Source organism: Numenius arquata, chromosome 2 (genome assembly GCF_964106895.1).
Source record: "Numenius arquata chromosome 2, bNumArq3.hap1.1, whole genome shotgun sequence".
NCBI classification, from domain to species: Eukaryota; Metazoa; Chordata; class Aves; order Charadriiformes; family Scolopacidae; genus Numenius; species Numenius arquata.
The window spans coordinates 59,000,991-59,020,368 of NC_133577.1; the positions used below are offsets into that span (position 1 = coordinate 59,000,991).

General features: G+C 44.7%; 1 protein-coding gene across 1 annotated transcript; it reads left to right on the plus strand.

Annotated features, from left to right (window-relative positions):
- Positions 1 to 4,802: 4,802 nt before the first annotated feature.
- On the plus strand, positions 4,803 to 14,366 carry LOC141462588 (L-lactate dehydrogenase B chain). The gene is made up of 8 exons (XM_074144541.1): positions 4,803 to 4,936; positions 5,440 to 5,571; positions 9,120 to 9,237; positions 9,759 to 9,932; positions 12,047 to 12,220; positions 12,394 to 12,511; positions 13,146 to 13,269; positions 14,032 to 14,366. The coding sequence occupies exons 2-8, from the start codon at positions 5,446 to 5,448 to the stop codon at positions 14,197 to 14,199; spliced, it is 1,002 nt and encodes a 333-aa protein (XP_074000642.1). The 5' UTR covers positions 4,803 to 4,936; positions 5,440 to 5,445; the 3' UTR covers positions 14,200 to 14,366.
- The last annotated feature ends 5,012 nt before the right edge of the window (positions 14,367 to 19,378 follow it).

Below are 19,378 nucleotides of genomic sequence, written 5' to 3' on the forward strand. Positions count from 1 at the left end.
AAGGGCAACGAAGCTGGTGAGGGGGCTGGAGAGTAAGTCTTATGAGGAGAGGCTGAGGGAGCTGGGGGTGTTCAGCCTGGAGAAAAGGAGGCTGAGGGGAGACCTTCTCGCTCTCTACAGCTCCCTGAAAGGAGGGGGTAGAGAGGTGGGGGTCGGTCTCTTCTCCCAAGGAACAGGCGATGGGACAAGAGGAAATAGCCTCAAGTTGCCCCAGGGGAGGTTCAGGTTGGATATTAGGAAGAATTTTTACACTGCAAGTGTTCTCAAGCCTTGGAATGGGCTGCCCAGGGAAGTGGTTGAGGCACCATCCCTGGAGGTATTTAAAAGACGGGTTGACATAGTGCTTAGAGACATGGTTTAGTGATGGGGTTTTTTTGTCAAGAGTTAGGTTGATGGTTGGACTAGATGATCTTAAAGGTCCCTTCCAATCTAGACAATTTTATGATTCTATGATTCTGTGATGGTCCCTCACATTGCCTGATTGCTTTCTGCCAACTGTCCCCGGTGGGTTCAGTGCAAAGTGTGTCCTTCCTAGTCTTCACATGGGACTTGGCTGTAGCGATGGAGCCAAACATTCCTCAGTACTGGGAAATGTGTTAAATGGTAGCCCAGTTGCGTTCACAGTATTTTCCACAAAGCTTGCTCTGTGAACTGGGGAGCAGTATGGGTCCAGAGTGCAATATGGCAAAGGTTAGTTAAGATATCAATGGACGCTTCCCAAAAAGGAGGGTGGTCGATCAACCTTGACCCTTAACAGCAGCAATCTGCTTCAAAGGCAGTGGCTGGAAGGCTGTGACCGTGCTAGAGAGCACGGGCAGAAGTGTGTTTCTGTACAACGGGCAAAAATGCATTCGGTCTGTCTTCAGAATCGCAATAATTTTTAACATGTCCAGACGTAGGAGATTCAAATAGGATAGTATTTTCTCCGAAGATAAGGAAATTGTCCATATTGTATGGGAATTCATCTACTGATAAAAATCACTGTCTGTACGTCATACAAACTTTCAATTTTATGTATTTTTGCTTGCATTTGGAAAGCATTGGATGAATGGTCCTTGTGGAAAACATACTTCTATTTATCCATCAATGGTGTACAAACTGGATTATCATAGAATCATAGAATCATCTGGGCCGGAAAGGACCTTCAAAGGTCATCTAGTCCGACCCCCCCCCCCAGTCAGCGGGGACACCCCCAACTAGACCAGGTTGCCCAGGGCCTTGTCGAGCCTTACCTTGAATGTCTCCAGGGAAGGGGCCTCAACCACCTCCCTTGGCAACCTATTCCAGTGCTCCACCACCCTCATGGTAAAGAACTTATTCCTAATGTCTAATCTAAATCTGCTTTTTTCCAGTTTAAAGCCATTACTCCTTGTTTATAATGGAGTAGGAACAGTTTCAGAAATGTCTTTGGTAATTTAAAGATGAAATTAGAAAGGATCTTTGACAAAAATGGTTTAGGATGGTCTTTCCTTTTTTCTTTTTCTTTAAGATTATATTTCACCAAGATGATGACAGAGAACCTACGAGGACTTTCCAAGAGTTACACTGACACAGCAAGGAGAAGAGGGAACCCTAGCGCAAGGATATGAAGAGCGCAAAACTGGACCACTAATTCTTGTTTCTCGGTTACAGTTATGGGAAATAACGAACATATCCATCCTTCAGCCTAATGACCTGATCTACCAGGTGTGTCACAGTGACATAAGATCACCCTTTACCTCGTGTTCTCCTGCCACCAAGGCAGAATCCCATATGAGAATCCCATATTCTTGCAGTTGGTATGGGCTCCTTCCTTTCCTAAGTGATATTCTTCGTGATGTTTACTACCTTAGGTCTATGGCCATCATCAGACCATGGCCATCAGGCCATCAACATGTAGGTGTAGTAAAGGGTTCCATTAATAGAGTTTTTCAAGTGAGATCTCTGTCTCTAATCAGATTTAATTGCAGATTTGAAAAAAAAAAAACAAAAAAACCAACACCTAAAAAAAAACCCACCAGCAGTGAAATCATATCTACTTTCATGTGTTTTGGGAAGATGATGTGACAGATGCAAGTAGTGGAGTATCTCAGACTTATCTAATTACAGACTCTCTATACAAACCAAAAGTTAAATGTGATTAAAATGTACACACAAAAAATTATGTAATTGTATGAAGGTTACCAGGCAAATTTATTTAGACTGTGTCCCTTAACACTAGGGTTTGTTTTTCTGGAAAACTGCACTTCATCAAAAATTCTAATGTTGCCAACTAGAGTTGAACTTTGAAACTGTGACTTGTCACCAAGAGAATTCCTGTGTGACCTTGGGGAGATCTTTTCCCCTCTCGGTGCCTCAGTCCTCCACGTCCGGAACAATAAATAAGTAAATAACTAAGAGCAGGAAGAGGGAATAATCTTTTTTTTCTGCCGATCTGCACCTGCTTTGTCTATGCAGATGGCACGCACTTCAGGGAGGGGATTAAATTCCCTGTGCTTTTAACACTGTGAGCAAAACAAGGTATGACCTAAAGCAGGGCCTAGAAGAGCTGCTGTAAAATGTGCTACGTGGTCTGGTCTTCTGTTAAAAGCTTAGGATCTTGCAAATATCTTAAGAAATATCTTTCTGGAAGAAAGAGACCTGGGGGTTCTGATTGACAAGCGGCTGAACATGAGCCGGCAGTGTGCCCAGGTGGCCAAGAAAGCCAATGGCATCCTGGCTTGTATTAGAAATAGCGTGACCAGCAGGAGTAGGGAGGTGATTGTGCCCCTGTACTCAGCACTGGTGAGGCCACACCTGGAGTATTGTGTCCAGTTTTGGGCACCTCAATCCAAGAGAGATATCGAGGTGCTGGAGCGAGTGCAGAGGAGGGCAACGAAGCTGGGGAAGGGCCTGGAGAATAAATCCTATGAAGAGCGGTTGAAGGAGCTGGGACTGTTTAGTTTGAGGAAGAGGAGGCTGAGGGGAGACCTCATCACTCTCTGCAACTACTTGAAAGGACACTGTAGAGAGGCTGGTGCTGGTCTCTTCTCACAAGCAAATAGCGATAGAACAAGAAGGAATGGCTTCAAGCTCCAACAGGGTAGGTTTAGACTGAACATTAGGAAAGAATTTTTCACAGAAAGAGTGGTCGGGCATTGGAATAGGCTGCCCAGGGAGGGGGTTGAGTCACCATCCCTGGATGTGTTTAAGAGCCGTTTAGATGTGGTGTTGGGGGATATGGTGTAGGGGAGAACTTTGTAGAGTAGGGTAGATGGTTGGACTCGATGATCCCAAGGGTCTCTTCCAACCTGGACGATTCTATGATTCTAAATGGGAAAGTAGCATTTTCCTCTCTATTTGGTTACAAATGCTACTATGGTAATTGTTGATAAGGAGAGAGAATGATCCTGTCCAAAGCAGACATACTGCAGCAGCTGATGCCGCTCACAACAGGCACCGGGCAGGTCAAGCACAGCTCCTTGGTTCTGGTTCAGGAATGAAAAAACCTTGGTCTGATCTTTCCCTAACCTCTCCTGTACCTTTTCTTCTCCCTTCCCCCTTCTTTTCTTAAAGTTCAGCTGCACATGTTCCCGTTTGATTATAGAGGACAGACTTTCTTATCCTTACATTTCATTGCGTAATTATTATTTACCTCCAGCTCCCATGTCAGCTGTAGTTACCAGTCTTGAATTTATTTGCTTATAGCAAGTCAAATCGCTACCTGAAGGGCCATGTGGATGGCTTAACTCATTCCTTTCCCTCCAGGGGACCCTTGGCAATATCAAACAATACAGAAGCAAAGTAGGTCATGGTTGGAATGTCATTTAAAGCCAGCATGAATTCGTACTGCTGCCCAGAAAAGCAAGTTTCACCCTTTCCTCACCACTCGTGCTCGCCACCTCTCTCATGCTGGCACCAGCATTTGGCTGCTCGGTGAGCCAGAGGGAATTAATCCAGTTGTTACTAACCTGGCAAAATACCTGGCAAAAAAATCAATAAAACTTTAAACTGGCCGCAGCAAGAGAAAAAAGGGTAATCACAGTTTTAGACGGGCAGGGCTAGGCTCTCTGCCTGGTCACGTTTAACCCAGTGACTTATTTGGGAGGACTCTGGAGTCTACCGTTCTGTTTTCCCTCTTGTGAGAGAGTTAATCACGTGTGACGAGGAACCTAAAGCTTTCTTTTTTCCTGTCAGTGAAACTGGAAACGTGTCCAAATCAGTGTTTTACCTCTACTTTCTCCGTTGACAGCTAGAAAGAAGCGATGGTACAGCATTAAAGAGAAAATTAAGCAGCAATCCTTTGCTATTCTTTCCTACTTCCCATGCAGTTGTCCTGCAGGAATTCCAACAAATCTCTTCCTCCCTGTTCAGCAACAGTGGCAAATCATATGCCCAAAATTTCGGTAGATCTATTCCAGGGGTGAGGGGAAAGGCGCGTCACGGCGTCTGGTTTTCCCCGTTACAGCCATGGATGTGTCCTTATCAATTTTAACACGGCACAAGACTCCACGCAGGCTCCAGGGGCTCATTCCTGGGTGAGAGATGACAATTTTGAAGCGATGCTCTCCTGGGACACGGGGAAAGGGCCGGAGACAGCGTGTGAGGGGGTGGGGGGGAGGAGGAGCAGCGTTCGTGGCGCTGCAGCGGGTTACATCCCCGCCTGACAAAGCCCTTCCATCCGACCCCGGGCGCGCATCGTCCCCGAGGGGACGATGGAGGGAAGAGGGGGGACGAAGGGAGGGATCCGGGGGCGGGGCGGCCTCACCCTTGAGCCTCCGTCCTTGCCGGGGATTGAGCGCGGCGGCCACCGCCTCCCCAATGGCGCCGGGAACCGCCCGGGAGGGGGCGGCGGGGGGCGGCCCGGCCTTGCCCGCCGCGCCGCCCCTTCCGCTGCGGAGCCCTCATTGCCCGAGCCCTTACTGCCCGCGCACCCCGCGGCCGCCATCCCCTTCTCCTCACGCTCTGAGCCTCGCTGGTGGGTACGGGCCGAGCCGAGCCGGCGGGGTCCCCTCTCCGGGACGGGGGCTGCTGCAGGGTCGCCCGGCCCTTCCTTTCCTCCCCTGCCCCGGGCGGCTCGGTCCTGCCGGGCGCCTTGCCTCGGGGCCGAGCCTCCCCGCGTGGCGGGCGGATGGTGTGTGGGGCTGGCGGCCGGTGGGTCTGTCGCAGCAGGGCTGGGACGGGCGGGCCGGTGGCCGGAGCCGGGCCGTGGCTCCTGAGGGTTGTTCGGGCGGGACGGCGGCAGAAACCCGCGGGGTGACCTTGGGTTAGGGCTACCAGCCCCGGCCCCTGGCTGGGCTGCGGAGGAGGGAGGGATGTGGGGGTGGGCCGGGGGAAGGGAGCCGCGGGGAGATGCCGGCGGTCTGACCGGTGCCGAACCGGTTCGCGGTTTTATGACCGGTCCCGCAGCCGCCAGCCCTGCCGGGAGCTTGGTTGCCCGCCGGCTTGCTTTGAACCAAACCTCGCCCTCTCTCCTTGCAGGACGCCATGGCAACCCTGAAGGAGAAGCTGATCACCCCCATTGCTGCGGGAGCCAAGGTCCCGAACAACAAGATAACCGTTGTGGGGGTCGGACAGGTTGGGATGGCCTGTGCCATCAGCGTCCTTGGAAAGGTAGGGCCCAAGGACAGCGTGCTGCTGGAGTGCCCGCTGCTGAGGTGTTTCTGCCCCGCCGTTTGTCTCAGCAGAGGAGTGCTGTGAGCCTTCCCTGTAAGCCAGCGGGGGTCTACACCGCTCACACGAGGACCCCCCCTCCCCATGCGGTTTCTCCTCCTTCTGTCGCATTTCCGTCCGCGCTTAGCAATGGATGGCTCGTGCGGCAGCGTCTTGCAGGCTGCTGGGAGAAGGCAGCGAAGCCCCTGGCAGACCTGGCTTTCTCTTTTTAATTTTCTCTATTCTTCCGCAGTGAAGCGGGTGGCAGAGCCCTGGAACAGGCTGCCCAGGGAGGTCGTGGAGTCCCCTTCTCTGGAGATTTTCAAGCCCCGCCTGGATGCAGTCCTGAGTGATGTGCTCTGGGCAACCCTGCTTCAGCAGGGGAGTTGGACTGGATGATCTTTATGGTCCCTTCCAACTCTAAAAATTCAGTGAAAGCTGGAGTTTACTTGTGGGAGAGCTGTGCTGGGCAAAGAATGCAGACAGGGCAGGAATCTGTGTGAAGCATGGGTTGGGAATCAAAACTACGTGTGTTTGATTTTACTCTTTTAATGCATGTAGGGCATAATAACTGGAAATACTGCTGTCCCCTTCAGTAGGCTTTAAGTGTTCCTAAGCCCTTATTGTTTAGTAATACGGCTTTATTGTTTTATTTATAGGTTTTAGCTAGTTTAAAAGTAGAAGGCTGGACTTTGAGGTTATTCTGACTTTTCTTCTTGGTGGTTTCTGAGGGGTTTTTTTGGCAAATCTCATCTTGTAGTTTTTGAGCAAAGCAAAGGCTTATTATGCAATAAGGATCTCTTGTGCTTGCACTTTGTTTTTAGAGAATGTTGTGAATGACTTAAATTTGATTCTTCTCATGCTGTTTTTGAGAAGGCAAATGGGAGCTGCAGATCTTTTTTTTTGTTTTTTTTTTTAAAAGAAGGCATAAACAGATAAGCTCTAGCCATTTGCAGGGGCAGATCTTAAATCAAGTAGCTCACTGAGAGAATCTTGCAGGTACTAATAAAGCTACTGTATTAGCTGTATTTTATTTGAAGGTGATCCTTCCTCTACCTGTTACCTTGAGAATGCATGTTTTAAAGTACTGGGGTTTTAATAATTAAAAAAATTCTTGAGAGTTTTCACTTGCTGATACTAATGAGCCTTGTAAGCATGGAAAAACTGACAGTAAAAAAAGGCCACAGTGAAGCTAAGTACTGATGTGAAAGTAACAAATAGTTTTTAAAACTAACAAAAAAAGAAATTTAATGAAAAGCCAATGACAGTTCATCGTGGGTATCCGTATTTATGTTTTTTTTCAAGCAACTGTTTGCCTCTCGTGGTCTGAACTCATTTGGTTTTGAAGGAATACTGTAACCTGTAAGGCTGGCAGTGAGGGAGCCAGGTGAACTTACCACAAACTTCACTACAGTCCAGCATTCATCTCTGTTTAATAAGCTGCCCTAAGCAGGATCAAATTGTGCTTTCAGAAATCTAGGTACAAAGTTTTACTATTAATGAGTTGAATGCACCAAATCCAGAGTAAAAATTGGTTTTAAATTTTTCAAGCTTGGATTATGGCATGATGGAGTTTATTTCAACCAGGCTTCTGCTCTCTTATTCTCTCTTAAGGATAAGCTGCAGTAAAACATTTTTGTAAGAAAAGAATCTGATTCTTGTCACTGAATTAGATGTGCCTTTGACTTGTGTGTGATGGTTGGCTCCCCAAGATGTCTTTTTGTTAAATGATGCCATAAAATTTTGTACTTAATTTCCTTTACTTTAAGATGTAGATGCAGTTGAGTTTTAGATGGCTCTCAATTTCATAAAATTGCACAGTGTGATAATACTAATTTCAGTTTACTGGTGTGGTATTTAATATATACATTTGAATGACACTAAAACTTCCATGTTGGTTATTTTTAGCTCCCTCTCTGTTAGAAACAGGTCACTGACGTTGCCATACTGTCTTAGACACCTCCACAGTCACAAGTCAGCTGTTTCCAGTGACAGTATTCTAAGCTGCATTTGGTGATGGTGTAGGCTTGTGTGCTAATAGTGAGACGAATTCTTCTCTAGGCAGCACTGATGCAAATTCATGAAATTAGTCATTGGAGCTATTCCAGGTGCTCTTCTGTTTCAGTGAGAACTGGCTCCTTGAACCTGCTGAGTCTGGTGACCGTTGGTTGCAAGGTCTAAAGTGAGAAAGTCCCATATTGTCAGACCGCATATGCACGAGTCATGCATAATCACACATCTGCACGCAGTCTTTTTTCAAATTCTGAATCCACTAACTTCTTAGTTTAACACCAGTGACTTCAGTTAAGGACACTTTTTCATAATATTTAAATAACCAAGGCTTTACTTTTACCCTGCAGACAATTTCGAGAACAGACCAAGTGCAGATATAGTCTCTTAGGGTTGGTGTTCAAAAGTTGATCAAATCAGCTGTGAAGGGAAACAATGCAGAAGAGCAATAAACTCTTAACGTGATTTTAGAGAATGAAATGAAAAACTTAAGTATGCCTGCTGTTAAATACATTTTTCTGCAGGAAAAGAGTGCATATTGTTGCCTGTTTGGAGTAGTTTTGTTGATGCTAATAATATTTCTATGTGAAGTAATGAGTGCTAGCTTCTTACAGAAAAGTAAACAAAGAAGCTTGCTTGTAGCAATATATTTTCACTAGTGTAAAAGTGGCTTTACTCTCTTCAAATGGGTTGTAGATACATAGGAAAATAGAAGTAGTAATTTGAATCTTGGTGTAATTTACTGAATGACAAGCTTTTAAGTATAGTAGAATTTACAAGGGTAGTAAATACTTCTGTTGAAAGGCAGTAAAACTTTGCATTATAGCAGAATCCTTTTTCCTGCACCCCTGTATTTCACTGTTTTCCTGTTCTGAGACTATGACATTATCTCCCAACTTAACCAGGCTGGACAAAACCCATGCATCTGTTCTTGCAAAGTAAATATAATGTAGCAGCTCTGGCAGAGAAGGTTAGGTAAAGGATCTGTTTTGATGATATTTTTAGTATTGAGGAAAATAAGTCTGTTCCCATTCTGTTGCTTGTGCAATCAATTGGCTGAGGGAATGTTAAAAGAGAATATCTATATGGTAATTATCTGGTGTGTTGTATTATATATTTAAATATTTAAAACAGACATCTTTGCTGGATAGATTTAGAGAGTTTGTTATGACTCTGAAAGATGCAAGCTTTTTCCGAATACCTAAATCATGAAGTGCCTTGTTAGCAAAGGGTTAGCTGTGCATTCAAACTCCCCCATTAGAGGCTCTGAATGAGTTTTATGAGCCCGTGCGGTAGTAGCCTCTGACTTTGTTACTGCGGGACGCATCAGAACACCAAGACAGTGCTGTCCTGCTGGTTTACCTTTGGAGAAGGGATGCTTTCAGATGTGTAACGTGCCACTTTAAAAGGCAACATAGAACATAGCTCAACTCAGGGGTAGCTTTGAAATGCAGGTGAGCTGCTTGATTGTCTCTTTCAAATTTTGTGGCTTTCTTCAGGAACTTTGCGATGAGCTTGCTCTGGTTGACGTTTTGGAAGACAAACTAAAAGGAGAGATGATGGATCTACAGCATGGGAGCCTGTTCCTTCACACTCACAAGATTGTGGCAGACAAAGGTGAACCTCCGTTTCTTTTATTTAATATTGGTATTTTATGAATTTGCTTAATAGTGGAGCATTAGTTGTGTACTGTAAAGAATTCTTAAGGATTTGGCATCGAAAAGTTAAAGTAGATGAATTGGGGTGAGATTTCGGATGAACCCTGTAACAAGGGGAGTGACACTTAACCTGGGCTTTCTCTTACATCCATAATGGTCACTTTACTGGTTTGGGCTTGATGAGTAAAACTGTTTTTTCGTGGAACTCTAGTACCTCATTGATGTATAAGGAACAGTATTGTTATTTGGGTAGCGGAATTGAGATCCGGAGCAGTTGAATGTACTTTCAAGACCTATGTATTGATATCGCAGGACAGTGTAAGAGATGGTGCTGGTTTGAATGTTGTCTCATGTTTCTTGGGTTTGAATGAATGCACGGTGGAGAAGCTACCCGTAATACCTCTATGAACACAATGCTCTTGAAATGAGTGGTAAGTCTATTTAACGCCTCCCGTATCTCTCCCCCATGCTGTGTTGTAGACTATGCTGTCACAGCCAACTCCAAGATTGTGGTAGTAACTGCAGGCGTTCGTCAGCAAGAGGGGGAGAGTCGCCTCAACCTGGTTCAGAGGAACGTGAATGTCTTCAAACACATCATTCCTCAGATTGTTAAGCACAGTCCCAACTGCACCATCCTGGTGGTTTCCAACCCAGGTAAGGCAGTCTTATCCTAGAGCAGTTATGAATACTATTTGTGAGGGAACTAGTGTTTTGTTTTCTCAGTCTTCTAATTTACAAACTGAATGTTGAAAACTAATAGCTCTGTTTGTGTGGACATCTGCCATGTAGTTGCTAATGGTACAATGCAAGCAAATATTCTGTACTTTCTGATGCTCTCTTTATTCAGAACTTCTTTATGCAGAACTTCTCATAATGTCCATATTGTAAAAGGATGCTTCAGTGTAAATAGTCCAGTTATTTACATCCTTTACCTTAAGCAGTAGATATTTTAAAATTTTCATCTTTAAAGGAAACATTCATTTTGCTCTTAAATTGTATGTAAATCATAACTTTTGTGTCTGGAAATGATACAGTGATTTTTTTTTTAGTATGAAGAATTTACCCTCTATATTTTCAGGAAAAAATACCTGTGCTGAAGCTTATGTTAGGGGAAAGGGTAACTGTACTAGATTAGTTTATTTAGGTTACAAGAGAGTTATAAGTGATTACACATACTTGTGTGCTCACTTGCAAGTATCTCTTTGTACTGGGACAGCTTGGACATTTGGATGTCTAAAGCTGATATGCTTTGTAGGGTATCTCTTTCGGGCTATCTTTGCTTGATTCAGCATCTGAGTAAAGCCATTGCTACAAAGCCCTGGCAATGAAGTAACGCTGCTTTTAAAGGTAACTTGGCAGAGTCAAAACAGTGCACGACTCGGCTGGTGGTTGAGTAATTAGCTGGTATACAATTACTACCACTGAATACTGGTGTACTGAGCAAGTGGTTACTGTGCAAGTACAGTAATTTATAACAATTTTAAACATTTACCCAAAAATCAAACTGAGTGAAAGAACAAATTGTTCTTGTTCTAGCAAGGCTGAATTCAAACCATAGACTTTTCTCCAGTACAGTAGCTGTAGGAGGAGGACTGCATGGCTTTTTTAGAGTTATTTTTATAATGCTTTGTTTTATCAATGTGTGGAATTTTGTTCACTAGCCTTTCATAGTGGAAGTTATTGTGAGCCCATTAGAAGGGACTTCGAGGGTGCCGGAGCGTCAGGGGTCTCTTCTGCATGTGTGTCGGTGTGTGACCTTGATGTCCTTCTCTGTTTAACTTCCTTAGATCTGCCTGGGCTTTAGCTTAGACAGCACTGTCTGCAGCCTGGCCCGAGTGGAAAGCCCTACTGTAGGCAAACGATGAGATTACAAAGCAGAGCTCAAAGTTTGGGGGTGTCTCAGCAGCTAACTTGAAAGCCAGACTGTCCAGAGCGAATTCAAGTGTTCAGTAGGGAGGTGCTCTGTAGTTTGGACGGACTGCTGTGATCCTGGCAGGAGCAGCCCTGGCTGAAGCTGTACAGAAACTACGCCTGGCGAGCATGTCACTTGTAACAGCAAGGTGTTACACATCTGTACACAAATGTTCCCTGCTGAGAACTGAGTTCTGGAGCCACAATTATTGTAGCCTGTTTCTTATTGTTGCTTTGAGCTACAGACTAGGGGTTTTTTTCCTCTCTGCTCACAGCCTTTTCTGACTGTCCCAGCCTAGGTTCGGGTTTTCTTTTCTAAAACTGTATTTTTACACGTGCATCTGAAGGACAGAACTCATCTGGCTTTTCATGCTGCAGAGGAAATTAGTGCAGAAACTGCTTAATGCACAAATCTGTTTAAGAAATAAGCCTGAAGTAGTTACCAACTAGAATGTGAATCTCAAACACGTTTCATTTTCAATTGCTTTACCTCTTACTGTGATGATAAAGTAGAAGGAAACATCGCTTAAGGAAATTGCGTGAATGTTTTAGCCATATGAAGAGCTCAGTCCCAATTCTGGATGTTCTAGGGATTTAGCTGTGACAAAAAAGCATCTCTGACTTTAGGTACTAGGATATTAATCTCCAAAGACCTTCCTTGATTTTTTTTTTTTAACAGTAGCTAGATGGGTCCTAAATGTCAAGCAGTCAGACAAATAGTTCGACCTAAAATACTGTGACCAGTGAGCCCAACTGTCTTTGGAGTCCTCCTGAATGCCTACAGCAAAGTAATTGTTGGAGCATTCTTCTGGGTGTATGTGGCTTGTGTCACTTACTGTGCATGTTCTTCTTTTCAGTGGATATATTAACTTATGTCACCTGGAAGCTGAGTGGCCTGCCAAAACACCGTGTGATTGGAAGTGGCTGCAATCTAGACACAGCAAGGTTTCGCTATCTGATGTCTGAGAGACTTGGTATCCACCCCAGCAGCTGCCATGGCTGGATCTTGGGAGAACATGGTGACTCCAGTGGTAAGGAGCCCTTCTGACCTCCTTGGGAATAAGCAGGACAGCGTTAGAGGTTGAGGCCTCAAACATGATTGTGGTCCTGGCTACTCCTACTCTGTTTCCAGTTATCCTGGATGGGAAAAGTGGAGGGGGAGTTGCTAAGGTCTGCTGACACCTCAGCCCTCTCTCTGTTACAGTGGCTGTTTGGAGCGGAGTTAACGTGGCAGGCGTTTCTCTCCAGGAGCTGAATCCTGCCATGGGAACTGACAAAGATGCCGAGAACTGGAAGGAAGTCCACAAGCAAGTGGTTGAAAGGTAGAGTGCCTTGAGGAATAAGCTGGATATCTGGGATGCTGAAAGTAGCTGGGCTGCCTCCTTGTCACTGCCTCTCCAGTTGATTTGGGGAAAATTTTGTTCATTGTTTTAGGAAAACCTGTCTAGAGGTAACTATACGTGTTGCTACATCCCTTGTCCCACTTGTGAAATAAGGACTATACTAGCACAAATTATACACAGATGTTGGCTAAAAAAAAAATGAGGATGTGTGTAGGCAGTGCATGGCTTTGACTCTAAATGTTTACCTACTCCAAATGTGCTCAGAATGATTATGCCGCTGACTTGAACAGAGAACATGTTCAGTTGTAGGTGTCTGTTTTTTCTGCGTAACACTAAGAACACTTTCACAGACAGAAGCTATTTTTCTTTCTATCTAATCCTGTGAGAACAACAGGCCTTCTTTATTACGCCTGTGGTATAATGCAGACTTCATGCTTTATCCTCTAATGCTGAAATACGTAACTCTCTCTTTGACGTTTTAATTCCAAAACTTACAACGTGTCACAGGAATTTCAGATGCCTTAAAAGGGAAACATTCACTCATCTTAAGACTTGGCATTCACGCAGCGTCCTGACGACATCTTAAGGCAACTGTATTTCAATATTTCCATAGTGCCTATGAGGTGATCAAACTGAAGGGCTACACAAACTGGGCTATTGGCCTCAGCGTTGCTGACCTCTGTGAGACCATGCTGAAGAACCTGTGCCGGGTGCATTCCGTCTCAACCCTGGTAAAGGTAAGAAGCGGTGGCTGATTGGATGCTCCAGTGCATATTGTTGTTACGGAAAAGCTATCCAGGCTCAATTAGGAAGGTGCTGAACAGAGGAAGCTTTGTGGAATACTCTTGGAATTTGAAATGGGAGCTTCCTATTGCAACTTCCTTTCTAGCCAGACCCCTTAGCCTACCCTTCTCCCAAGTACGGAGCTGAAAGTTCTCTGTACTCTACCCAATGTTGTACTACCCTTGTGTAAAGCTTGCCATGTGTGGGGTGCAGATTCACGAAGATGAAGCAAAAATGGGAAACTTAATGGAGGCCCAGCTGCAATTGCATGAACCACTGTCCAGCGACGGTGCGAGGGAAGAGAGTGATGCCCTCTTACGGCTGGCGTAACTGGCTGCATCTAGTCCGTACCAGCTGTATAACCCCCGGTACAGCACAGACTCTGAGCAGGCTGAACTCAGTGCCCCCTCTATAGAAGCAAAAAGGACCTACCCTAATCCTGTGTCTTTGAATTTTGCCTGCGACTTGCTGTATATAAATACAAGTGAGGGGTTTGGAGGTGGGCTTTCCGAAATCTCCATCTCAGTATTGCCATCACTTGGTCTGAAACAGCTCTGTACTTGTTATTTTCTCAAATACGTTGTGACCAAAAACTTTCTGCAGGCTGCAAAATAATAGTCTTGAGCTCTGTGCCCAGAAGGCTTCCTGCTCTATAAACCAAAAGCTGAACAGGAGTGATGGATTCATGTCCGAGTGATCTCTTTTGTTTGTGGCAGGGCATGTATGGTGTTGAGAATGATGTCTTCCTGAGCCTTCCTGCTGTCTTAAGTGCCTCTGGATTGACGAGTGTCATTAACCAAAAGCTGAAGGATGATGAGGTGGCTCAGCTGAAGAAGAGCGCGGATACTCTGTGGAACATCCAGAAAGACCTCAAAGATCTCTAACTCACGAATGTTAGATTCCAGCAATAGAAAGCCAGCATGTTGTGTGCAAACCTACATCTCCATGGTAAACACGTCACGCTCTTCCAGGCTGAGCTTTGTCCACAGTAGCTAAACTTTTGCTTGCTGTAACGCACAGACCTTATGAACAAATAAAGCAACTTTCTGGCATGTTTTGTTGTCCTAGTGACTTGTTTTCGGTATTTAAATTGTCTAGTTTACTCTAGAGCTCTCCTTTAATGTTTGCCACAGAGCACACGGAGGTGTAGACACGCATGTCCTTTCAAAAGGTTAGAAGCAATGTAGTAATCACCTGTGGTGGGACTTCCCTAATGCAACCCTATTGGAAGCCTTTTCTGTAGGATTTAGTTTCAGTCCAGGTGCTGACTAAATGTAGTTCATTCCTGTTCGTGCAAGTTCTCTCCTATTGCAAGATAACTCCTATCCTGCGGGTCAGTAAGCATCGTTGCAGTTGGTGAAACATCACACCATGGTATGCTGGTGACAGCACTATTGACAAAGGGTGGCCCAGGGAGACCTCGGGAGGTCTGTTATTCTCGGTCGTGGGCTAAGGGCCAGACTCCTTTACCGATGGGAGAGGGAATGTTACAGTCTGCTTTTGTAGCTCCATGTGGAGATCTTACTGGAAGGCTTTCCATCCTTTGATAGCTTAATTTAAGTTCCTGCTAATAACTGGTCCTGATCACCTTTGCACAGTTCTTTCCTGCTTTGTTCTTGGTTAGTGAAAGAATTCAAAGCTATGTTGTGGGGCATCATCTTGCAGGATGCTTGAGACGGATGTGCACGAAGGGGTATCGGTTGTCTTAGAGGACAGGGGGTGGGCATTTTTCTCCTCTGATAGTGAATCTTGATTTGTTTCAAGATCACTCACCTACAGTAAAACTGGGTTTGTCCCTGATAGCATCAGTGTCCATGCCTCACCCATTAAAGTGTAGGGTCATACCTTGTTCTGTGGCCAGCAAACCCAGACTCAAAGTAGGTTGGGGCATCTGCAAGGAACATGGTGATCAGTGCCCAAGCTGGGCAGCTGCTATCACCTAGTGTCTGTCAAGCATTCCTTCAATCCCCTCTGAGTCCACAGAGGTTTTCTTTTTTAGTGATCATAATCACAACAGCAGCATGAGATCTTTTGTTCCTAGATATTAAGCAACCAGAGAGGTGATGACAGAAACTGTCACAAAGAAGTGCCGTCCGTGACAAACAAGGAGCTGAAGGAATGAGCAAGGATGAGCGCTTTCTCAGCACATCAGCAGCTTCACTGTACCAACTTGTACTTTTGGGGAGGTGATATAATGAAGGAAAATTCTAAGGAATTTAAACAACAATGAAGTGGCCTAACGGGTGCTATGTGGGATTGGTTCAAAATTGTTGAATAGGAAGGAGTATCTCAGGCTAGGGGATTTTTAGGTTTTTATAAATAGGCCCTTCAGATTATTTGTTGCATTCGCTGATGTTTGTAAGCCCTGGGCAAGTATATTGATTATATTGTAATTAATTTTTATTAGGAGTCTTATCACACAACCTTGTATCTTAACCTCATTACGGTCGCGTGGCTGTAGAATAGCTTCCCCTACGTATGCTTACACACCACCAGCCTATCGCTTTCCATATTATAGTCTTATATCAACTATATAACTTCCTTAATAACTACATTGTTGTTGTACTTTATCACTAAAAGATAGCTGTGGGTTTTTTTCTGAACACAGTAGACTCGTATCTATCTTGTATATGCTTTGTTTGTACAGCCCATTGATACCATGAACTTTGTTCTTCTTTTATTCCATGAAAGGCAGTGCAGGTTTTTAAACACATTCCTGTGTGTCAAGAGGTGCCTTTGTCACTCCTTGGTCCAACAGAAAACATGGTGGTGCTGTTGGACGGAGTAATGCAGCCAGTAAGAAGCGGCACAGCAGAACACTTCGGAAGGTGCTGAGGACAACCTGCTGGACTCAAGTGAAGTAAGACCAGTAATGTTATTTTAATTGCTGGAAGGATCTGAACCCCCTCCCTTTTGCAGGTATAGAGATACAGGCTACGGAACAGAAAGTCAGCCTGACTACCCTGCAAATGTCAGACAAGAAACAAGCAGACACTGACGGACATCAGAGACGGGAAGGATACTACTGGCATGGTTGTGCCAGAGGACAACAGAAACTCAGTCCTCTGAGTTATGCTCAGGCTCAGATACAGTGGTAATAGCATGTATTTGTATCATGGCTTTCCAAAGAAATGGATGTGATGGAGACAGAGTTTGAGTTCACGGAATCACGGAATTGTCAGGGTTGGAAGGGACCTCTAGAGATCATCTCGTCCAACTCCCCTGCTAAAGCAGGGTTGCCCAGAGCACATCACTCAGGGCTGCATCCAGGCGGGTCTTGAAGATCTCCAGAGAAGGGGACTCCACCACCTCCCTGGGCAGCCTGTTCCAGGGCTCTGGCACCCTCACCGGAAAGAAGTTTCTCCTCATATTTAAATGGAACTTCCCATGTTCCAGCTTGTGCCCGTTGCCCCTCGTCCTATCGCTGGGAACCACTGAAAAGAGTCCAGCCCCATCATCCTCCAACCCACCCTTTAGGTACTTGTAAACATAGATAAGGTCTCCCCTCAGCCTTCTCTTCTCCAGGCTAAAGAGCTGCTTTTTCAATAGTCAAGGGATAAAAATGGGGCAGGGAATTGAAGGCAGGTTTAAAGAGTGAAATGAAGTTAAAAAGAACATGTAGGTGTAGAGCAGTGGAAATGGTGTATTTATGCAATTTGCTGGACTGGTAGTGCTCATATGACTTTCGTACCAGCTAACTTAGCACTGTGTTTTATGGTAAGTAGGTGACTTGTGCCTTAAGTTGCTCACAGAGTTCCTGTTATCATTGTGTTTACGCAATTCATGGCAGCCTTGTGCTGCAAAGAAATGCTGTTTTCCCCAACTACAGATATAAACCAGAACAATTAAGCCACCAATTCCCAGTGGAATGTAGATGCTGAACTCTCACTGGTGTCAGTGTGACCAAAAGCCCAAAAATATTGAAGACACAGCTCCTTACGTTGTGCTCCAGACTGACACGGTGCCATAGTGTAACAGCCTCTCAGGGCAATACCTGCTTTTGGGCATTTCTTTCTTCTACGAACAGTTCTTCTCTAACACGTCTGTGAATCCAGCCTTATGTGAGTCAAAGCTTTTCAGAGACTACAGTAGCCAGAGTCTTCCTAAAAGCCACACCGGTCACAGGGACGTACCACATTTTTATAAACCGTTCCTGAGATACCATTGCTACGCGAGTTATTGTTCTGTGCAAGCAAAGGAGTCGTGCAAATAATTAACTTAAATTGTCAGTTGGAGGGGTCAGACTCAGGAGGGCTGGATTTGCTCAGTGTCCGAGATGAATAATTTACCTGCAAACATGAGCAACAAAGCCCAGGCTGGCCCAGGCAGTGGCTACGCAAAGGAAGATTTCAGAGTAACTATTTTCTCCCGTATGCTCTCCTCTTTAACAGCTCTTCAACATTATTTAGATGTGTTTACACATTTCCGTATCTGAGGTTTAGAATCCAGAAAATTTGTCAAAATAGCATGAAGGTGGATTCCTACCAGCATTGATTTCTGGAAAGGAATATTCATAATTCTTGCTCTGAGATTTCTAAATGAAAATGCAAAAGGAAGAAAAAAGATTTTTTGCTTGAGATACAGTTTTCTCTGTGCTGCTAATTCTGTATTTCAGACAATGAGACAGAAAGGCAATGATTTCCAGAGTCTGTTCATTCAGCAGTCTCCACCAACAGTAGATACCGGAATACTCTCCCAGTATTACTGGGAATCAGGCATGGTTACCATGTCTAAGAGTCACATCAAACTCATTTTCCTACCCACATACAACAGCAGAGTAGTCCCTCATACTCTCGGACTGAAGATCAGTCTAGAAGAGTGTTTGTTGACCTGCTGTTCGTTTTACTGAGTTTGTTTCTCCCACAGCAAATTGTTGTGCAGTAGAAGGATATAAATAATTTTTAAATGACTTCTGTGCTGGGCTGGTTCTGAATGCTGCAGTATAATTTTCTTAAAAGATAAAAGTCAGAAGAGGAATAAACAGAAATATCTCTTTTGACGTGCTTCAAGGGCATTCACAGTCAGTAGAGTGGTTCTCAGACAGAAAAGAAGACCACAGTCCCCTTAGACCAAGCGCCTTTGTTCCACTGAGTAGGATTTATGCTTAAGTGGTTTGTTGAATGGGGTTAAATTTCAATCTTAATGCTGACCATGGGATAACCTGTTTTTTTATGAAGTCCTTACGAATGGAAAAGCCTCTTTCAGCACGACACCCTTGAGTTTGCAGCACAGTCTTTCCAAGCATAGAAACCTTTGTTTGTAGCCAGAGAAGTAAAACGATGCAGTCCTGCCTACTTGAGGAGATGCAGATAAGCTCTGTGAAGCAGAGCTGGCAGCCCTGATCGCAATTCCTCCAAGGTCACACAAGATAAGAGATGTACTAAGAATTCATACCTAGCCCGAGCTTTTTAATGTTTCTAACAAAAAAACCCCAAACTTAGAATTCTACTCACATGGGAAAAAGGCATACATAATTTGTAGCGTAGCTTTTATGCATCCAACAGTCCTCTCTCCCGGAGGGATACTTGGTCATCGCAGCATTTATTTCAAACTTTAAATAGAATGGTAGCATTCTGATTCTTATCCAAGTTTCAGGACCCAGCTTAGTGGCTGAGCTACCCTGGCATCCTTTGCCAAATCAAGTCCAAAAGGATTAACATTAAACTTGCCCCTGGCAAACTGATACCTGCGAGATGGCTGACTCTCATTCTCACTCTCCTGGATGAAGCAGTAGAGGCCACAATGCTCTGCAGACCTGGGAACATTGGCCTCTCAGACCACCTGATATGAATGTCTTTTGTTTGGTGTGCCATGGAGTCCACCTACTCCATGCTCATTTGGGACAAAACATACACCAGAAGTCACTCAGAAAAGTCCATTGTGTCGCATCATTCCCCAAAACTTAAAAGTTTTCATAGCCTCTACTCCCTACTGGCCGTTTCACAGGGTCTTCTAACTGGAAGGAACAATTCTCCACGCGTGTGAGATTTTGGACTTGCACAAAGCAGAGGTGAAGGCTGTCACTTCACAGCTGGAACAAGCTAAACTTGCTGAGTGCAGGCA